Source organism: Cryptotermes secundus, unplaced genomic scaffold (assembly GCF_002891405.2).
Source record: "Cryptotermes secundus unplaced genomic scaffold, Csec_1.0 scaffold2056, whole genome shotgun sequence".
NCBI lineage: Eukaryota > Metazoa > Arthropoda > Insecta > Blattodea > Kalotermitidae > Cryptotermes > Cryptotermes secundus.
Window position 1 is genome coordinate 171,666 of NW_019721030.1, and position 8,137 is coordinate 179,802.

General features: G+C 39.9%; 1 protein-coding gene across 3 annotated transcripts in view; it reads right to left on the reverse strand.

The window, feature by feature from the left end:
• Positions 1 to 8,137, reverse strand: part of LOC111875339 (mucin-5AC) — a 60,260-nt gene extending 52,123 nt beyond the window's left edge. For 2 of the 3 annotated variants that reach the window (XM_023871507.2, XM_023871508.2), the window contains exon 1: positions 7,988 to 8,137. In XM_023871507.2, coding sequence (XP_023727275.1) covers positions 7,988 to 8,113 — 126 coding nt within the window. In that variant the 5' untranslated portion in view covers positions 8,114 to 8,137. The remainder of the gene's footprint in view (positions 1 to 7,987) is intronic. The other variant, XM_023871506.2, reaches the window with a different exon arrangement.

Sequence of the window (8,137 nt, forward strand, 5' to 3'; positions counted from 1 at the left end):
GTGGCTCCGGTCTGGAAAACCGAAATTAACGGCCATGGGGATTCGTTACATTGACCACGCGACACAATCTATCCGCTAAAGTTGGCACTAACTTCGCCGACAAGCGGCGGTCGCTCGGTCGGTATAGTTCGCTTGCGGAGTTTAGTTTTGTTTTTGTTTGTAAATCAGTGCTTGAATGGGCCCATAGTTTCATGACCTCAGTTGTGTACTGAAAACACTGGTTCCATCTGTTTGTACCTCTGTTTAAAGAGACTGTGCAACAAAAAATGTGTCTAATATTTTAGGAATTTTTTATATTAGATTAAGAAGTGTCGTATGTTTGGCTGATATGAAAGAGCATATCCACATGTTAAGCAGTCCAAAAAAAAACAAGGTTTGTAAACAGTGGTTCACGTGTGCCATTTGTAGCCGACCTTGCTTACACCAAGTCTGTATATAGGAGAGCTAAACATACAGTGACATGAGTTTACAGCGTCCGAAATAACGATGAAGGTTAAGGCATATAGTGGTTCGCCTTAAACTGAAACATGAATTCGCTTTCGCTGCGTAACACAAACTCATATTTCAGTAGCTCTTGTTTGTTTTTAGAAACTGAACTTCATCGATTACACACGACTACACGCCTTTAACATCTGATCATAATTCATATGAAGGCACATTTACCACCTGCAAAGCTGATATAAGATGAAATTCAACAGCTACATTTTCAGGGTGCTTATGGACCTTAGAATAAAACTGATTCAAACTCCTTAAAATTCGTAGGTTCTGTAAGACGCCTTTTCAACAGCAGTGACTCAGTTCAAGCGGTTAGTCGCTGGCTTCCCACCGCGGCGGCCGGGGTTCGATCCCGGGTCTGGTCAAGTTGGATCTTTGGTGGATAAAGTGGCGCTGGGGCAGGTGTTCTCCGAGTATTTCGGTTTCCCCTGCCACTCTTCGTTCCACTAATTGCTCCACAGTCACCCTCACCTATCATCTGGGGCTGGTACAATAGGCCAGAAGTGGCAACAGTACAAGGAACTTAGTCCCACCCCACTAGCAACAAAAAAAATTTCGAAAACAATACAAACTGATAATGAATGGTGTAGGTAAGGATCTAGAATGAGCCAGATGTGGTCTATTTCAAGGCAATTTCCCAACATTTGTTTGAGGGACAGAATAAACTCACGATAGGCTCTAACCCTGCTGATAATCAAGCAGGACACATCACGAATAAAAGCCTTGACTATTGCCACTGCATCATCCTGACCTCGGGCGATTCAGATTGTGGAATATACGTGTCTGCCTTCGTCGAGTTATGACGTTTAGTCGCCTTTTCAGAAAATAAAATAATTATCCATACATGTGTATTTCGCTTATTTGCATCTAACGTAATTACTTCTCAATCCAGTGCACGGAGAGGAAAAACTCTGAAGTTACCAACTCCTACTAGTTCGAATCTTACATTTCGTTTTACACAAATGTCTGATAGTGTAGTGGAGACTCACAGAAACGTCTTACTCATTTCTTCAGAGAAACTGTCCTGCACAGTCTCCTGTAGTTTCGCAATCTAGCCTCACACTGGCGTCGAATGGAGTTTCTGACTTGAAGAGGCTCATGCAGCTACCAAGATCGAACTGATCCGGTTGTTGCAGTCTTGTAGTTCCGTAACATATAAGTTTTCTTTGATGCGTTTTCATAGAGAAAAATCAAGTAGGTTCAGATCAGAAGTACGTGGGGGCCGCACAATCAGACGCTCATGGTCAATCAATGTGTCCGAATAATGGCTATTCAACAAATTATGCTCCTGGAGTGAAGAGGGAGGAGGGGCGCCGCCGGGCTGAAATCACGTACCCTCGCGAAAATTAAGGGATATATTCTTCTGTAAAAGTGGAATTACAACTACTTGTCCCCAGAGGGGGACGGGGACAGAATCCAGTCTCCGAAACGTTGCGTTTTTAAAAAGAAACAGGAAGGTTTTCAGAAGATAGACAAGACGATGGATAATGTCCAAAAACATAATACTTGTAGCAACATACCATTGTCACAAACTTTTCAAAGTGGAATTGTTCTTCCAAAGAAATCATTGCACTGGATTAAACACATGATTCACTGTCATATATGGTCCAGTTAGGTAACTGTTTAAAATTCTACCCCGAATTCGACACCGAATCTTCGTTGGAAAGAAGAGCTTCGAATAGTATTAGAATTCTCCAGTACCATTCATGTAGGTAGTCCAGACTGTTCCCTACACTTACCGCGGATGTTGCCTCATCAATCCACAAAACACGGCACAAGAATTATCTTTGTGTACAGTTCTGTGCAGAAACCATCGACAGAATTAGAAGCGAATATACGTTATATATGAAAAGGGCGCAACTGATTCTCATGTAGTGTACACCAATCTGCAGTCTATGAGAGGTCTGTTTCATATGAAACCCGACGAGTGTTAGTCGATGTATTAGCATGTACTTGTTACCTTAGATGTGAATTAATGGATAATTATGCATAATAACCGATAATTATAAACAATTACCAAAAACAATGGTAAATATGGTAAATCTCGCGACAATAATCACTTTTACAGGTAATTATGAATGATTACCGGTTATCATTATTCGTAATTAGCAGTAAAATTGAATATTGTCACCAGATTTATCACATTTACCACTCTTTCTGGTAATCCTATATAACTACCTGTTATTATTCGTAATTACCAGTTAGTTTTACCTTAACAATGCATTTAACACGTCCTCTTCATTTCTCGGTTTGCACATGTCGTGTATATGTCGTGTGCTGTTGACATTAATGTTTTTCCTCAGGCTGAAACGTGCCGTTCAAATCCATGCGTGTTGGGTCATTTCCGATATGGTTGTCAACGTTGGTATTCCCTCGATGCAGCTGTAGCATTCCCGTCACAAATACTGTACATCAAATGCACTTTATCGAACTCAAATCGAAGTTTCATTAATATTCTCAAAAAGAATCATCGTACAAATATTGAATGCGGTAAAAACATACCCCCCCCCAGGCCTCGATTTTGGATGGAAGTGAGCGATCAGCCTCCTACTTATTTACTTACTTACTTATTTATGGAGCTGAACCCTTCTTGAGAAGAAGCCAAATTTGCAGCTACTAAAGAATTTCCCAGCATTTTATGGAACCCAAAGGTTCATTACCGTGTTCACAAGAGCCCTCCACTGGTCCCTATCCTGGGCAAGATCAATCCAATCCATATAATCTCATCCTATTTATCTAATATCCATTTTAATATTGTCCACCCACCCACGCCTTGATCTTCCCAGTGGTGTCTTTCCTTCTGGCCTTCCCACCAATATCCTATATGCATTTCTCTTCTCCCCCTTTCGTGCTACATGTCCTGCCCACCTCATCCTCCTTGACTTGAACATTCTAATTACACTTGGAGAAGAGTACAAGTTATGAAGCTCCTCATTATGCAGTTTTCTCCAACCTCCTGTCACTTCATCTCTCTTTGGTCCAAATATTCTCCTCAACACCCTGTTCTCAAACACCCTCAGTCTATGTTCATCCCTTAATGTCAGAGACCAAGTTTCACACCCCTACAGAACCACAGGCAAAATTATAGTTTTGTGTATTCAAATTTTTATGTTTTTGGACAGCAGACGAGAGGACAAAAGGTTCTGGACTGAATGGTAACAAGCATTATCCGAGTTCAACCTCCTCTTAATTTCCTCCTCAATCAGGTTTTGATTTGTTATCGTCGCTCCCAAGTATCTGAACTGTGTCACATATTCGAAACATCTGTTTCCTATCGTTATATGATGCAGCCTCCCACTTAGGCAGCTTTATTCCCTGCTAAAGAACCACTGCTGTCTAATGAACAGAACGTTGTGCGAATTCCAGCAGTTCGCTGTATCGCCATTAATAATGTAATTAGACAATTAATAAATACGTAGATGGGTCGGCTTCTAGTGGGATGAAGTTCACGCCACGTATAATGAAAATCTATCCGTTGGTTCAAGATTTACTAGGGAAGCGGGATGGCTGATGGTCAACATACTATAAGTCCCTTCTTTTCATATACAATATGAAACATTTAGGTAAAACAATGTAGTATCTGTTGCTTATATATTTTTACAACGAAAGATATGTGTGTGCATTAAATGAACACCAAATCCTACGCACGCGAACACAGACACGCTCCTGAAAGTTTATGGCATTGAATTTTTTATTCATTTATATTACATGCTATGCGAATTTCTCTTTTTCTAGCTGTCTTACGTTTTTTTTAATTATTTTCTTACTTCTCTCATTTCAGACACAAGGCCTGAATAGTTGTTAATTAAATAACGAGAAATGCTGGATACAAAATGGCGAAGAATGCATTTGGAAACTTTTAGTACTGAAAACTGGAGTAAAATTCTCCATTGTTATTGAGTACGGGAAAGCAGAAACTAAATGTCTACATATCAAGTGACATGAAAGGAGCCAATTGATTTTCCTCTTGGTCACCAGGGCTCACCACAGGCCAGGGACATCGGGTAGGCTGGAGTAACGGCAATTTTATAGACTTGTGTTTGAAAGGTGCTGGGTTCGAATCTCGGCTAGGGCACAGGCTGTCCTAACTCAGATTTATGCGGGCTTTCTAATTCGCTCCAGGAAAATTCCTGAATAGTATCTCGATTATGTCACGAAAGCCTTCATCCAAATAATTTCCAATTATTCATTCAGCAGTCAACCTTCTATTGAACGCTTACCGCAAACGAAATATCGGGTTCAAACAGTCAAAGCGTGAATCTGACCACTCACCACCGAATGACGTCACGAAGAATGTGTGGAGCTTTAGGAGCAACTTGTCACGTAACATATCCGTTACTAATCTTGAAGAGAAGTAAAATTTATGTAACGAAGACTTCACTATAACATGAAGCGCGTGAAGTAACACGCAAATTAGACTGAAAGTAATCGATTAGGCTGTATGGAAATGTTCTTAAAATAATTTATGTGAAATTTAATTCTCGTATTGGATGATGGACAAATATTTGGTCTCTAAGTTAATTTATTATCCCTTTAATATGACCCCGGAGATGAATCTGTACGCCAGTTTGAAGAACAACTTTTGTTTAGAGTAGTGGTTACTTACTCCTATGGGTTCTTGGATTCACACACCTCATTCTTTTGATCACGTAACATTACAATGGTTACTATGAAGATGTCGGAAGGCTATTCCTTGTCACGGTCCCAGTGCCTCTCTTATGAGGGAGAGAATGGAGAAAGAAATTGGCTTTGGCTCGAACCCACGCATGTAACAGCAAAATTAACAACCTACCAGTGTCTTCCTTCGTTAATCAAAGAACTTATACATTTACACTAATTCCCTATCATTATTAAAGGGTGCGCGATGGACAGACAGACAAACAGACAGATGGTTACTCATTAATTATATATATCAGCTCGCAATCGGGCAAGGTACTCCTTTGCTCGTGCAGTTCCTTCCATGGCATTGGGCATAACGACGACGATCCATATCTCATCATTATCACAGAAACGTTACAAATAACACTTTTGCAGGGAAGCTAATTAGCAGTTATGTAGCGTTCAGAGAAGAGGCAGAATTGAGAACGGAATTTTCAGAATGCTCATGGCAATTCAGAATATAGCTAAGCTAACGAGGTAACTAAGATTGATAGATGCGTCGTCTGCTACAGCATCAGACACGTAGCTGCATATAGCATACCGCACTTTTAAATTAATTTAAAATCAACTTTTAATTCCATATATATCTTGCATTTAAATTAACATGTAGATGCTAGAATATAAAAGTACGTAGAAAGTAGTGATTTTAAGTCTATGTATGCAAATATATTTACGCGCTTTACAATTCAATAATGAAAATGTGTAAATTACAACACCTGAGGATGACCCTATAATGGTCGAAACATGTAGTGGAACGTAAATAAATAAATTATAGTTACGCCGACGGCGGAATTTGTATTATTAGTTATACCCACGCAGCGGGATGCAAACATTACAAATAAGATTAATAACTTATTTGACACTACTGAGGCATTAGTTGATGGATCAAGACACACCCCATCTCATTCCATATTATGTAAGATCTGTAGCTGTAAAAGCATTTGTTAAGTAACGGCAAAAATAATAAAACCAGTGAGGGGCGTATCTAATATTTCATTTTGATCCTATAGGATGACACTTTTATTTAAAAAAAAACATATCTGAATTTCTTTTGCATGCATCCACAAAGCAACTACGTGCTACTGATATATCCAATTATATATTATATAATCAATTTTTGTTGAGAGAACAGAATATAATTTCGATGTTACTCTCGGCATTTGATGGGGGGGGGGTAATCTGAACCCGTAAAACCCCTCCATTAACGGACCTGCCATCACCAAACTGTAACATTGTTTGAATTATTTTAATTATTCATTTACTTCGTGAGTAATTGGACTTTATGGGTCAAGTTTCCATATTAAAAGAAAGCGAAAATTTCCTAAAAATCTACCCTGTTCCGACTTCAATATATTTCTACAATTATCGGCGGCTAATATGTAAAGGGACTCGCGAAAGAACAGTCGGAAGCTAACAGTGTGATATTAGCTTTCAAAAGCTGTTGATACGTTCGGTGTTAGCTACGTTAATGTAGACAATATTTATTATATTCTTGTTAACACAACACTATTTCCAGAAGATGGAGGGTCTGTCTATGATGACGTGATCGGCACATGTATGCCACTTTAAAACCCGCTTTTCAGTTACAATTATTCTATCATGTACTTAGCTTAAATTTTCATGTAAGCCGAGTTGATCCACTGGCGCTACATACTCTATATACTATATGCTACGATGAGTTGACTTTTCATCTATTTGTTAACATTGTAGTTACTTTGCCGAAGTTGCAAATGCTAACTGTTTTATATGAGTGTGCGGCACTGAACACACCCCATCTACAAATTCAACAAAATAACTATAACGTTAACCAACAGACAAATAGCCAATCGGTTATAGCATACTTAGTGTACAGCCCGTTTCGTGCATTACGCCTCAGCTTTAGCTACCCTGACCATCCTAGGGAAACTGTAAAACATTGTTCAGGTCACGTACGTTACTTTATATTCCATGTATTCTTAGTTCTGTATATTTTTCTTAGCGCCTTCTTTTAAATATTTGCAATTTACTGGTAAACCGACGAATTTTATTGATAAGTAGGCAAGAGAAGAACGCAGATTGTTAGAAAAAGATTATTGAGCGTAATGTCTGGACCTACGGGAGAGGAAGGGATAACTTCACAATGAGGAACTCCGTATTTTATATCCTCCACCAGACATTGTTAAAGTTTAAAATCAATGAGGCATGTAGCAGGTGTGAGAGATGTAGAAATGAATACACAATTTTGGTCGGAAAACGTGAAGGGAAGAGAGCAGTCTTCTGGGATGTGGCGCCGTGTAAATATTGTTTTAACCGACGTTGCGGAAGAACGACTAGTCTGTTAGCACCTGCTCACGCTGGTTCCTCGCTCGCGGACTTTCTTCTTTTTTCTTCTACCCTGAAGATGGAGGCGGTACGTGTCTCCGAAACGTCGGTTAACACAATATCTGCAAGGTCCCACATCCCAGAAGACTGCTTTCTTCATAGCCACCGCCGTGAAAACCTCAAACCCTACAAGAAGGGAAGAGACTGCATGGACAACCTGGTCGTAGATGGAAAAGTAACATTAAAGTGGATCTTACAGGAAAAGGGTGTGGTGATGGAGACTGGATTCATTCTGCTCAGCTAGATCTCTGGCTCCAGCTAAGCGAGTCTTATCCTCTCAAAGAGCCCTCTGAGCCTAGGAGTTAGTTACGGACAGCTGAATAACACGCGGCCATGGTCTACGTGAATGTATTACCTTCACCTAAAGGTCTAACTGAAGAACACAATGTGTTAAATACAGCCGGAGTCACTGTCTGAAGTAAGAGCCACACACTTGCTTCCTTAGTAAAAACGTCGTTAAACAAGTACTCACCTGTGACGACGTCAGAGAGTGTCCATAAGTCCAAATACGAACCAAGCTAAACGTGAAATGCGAGCGAAGAAAGCGTGCGAGTATGTGGGTCGTCTTGCCAAGCAAGTTACGTAACGTCTTGACCATTTGGATGAGTTTTAAGTTCGCGGG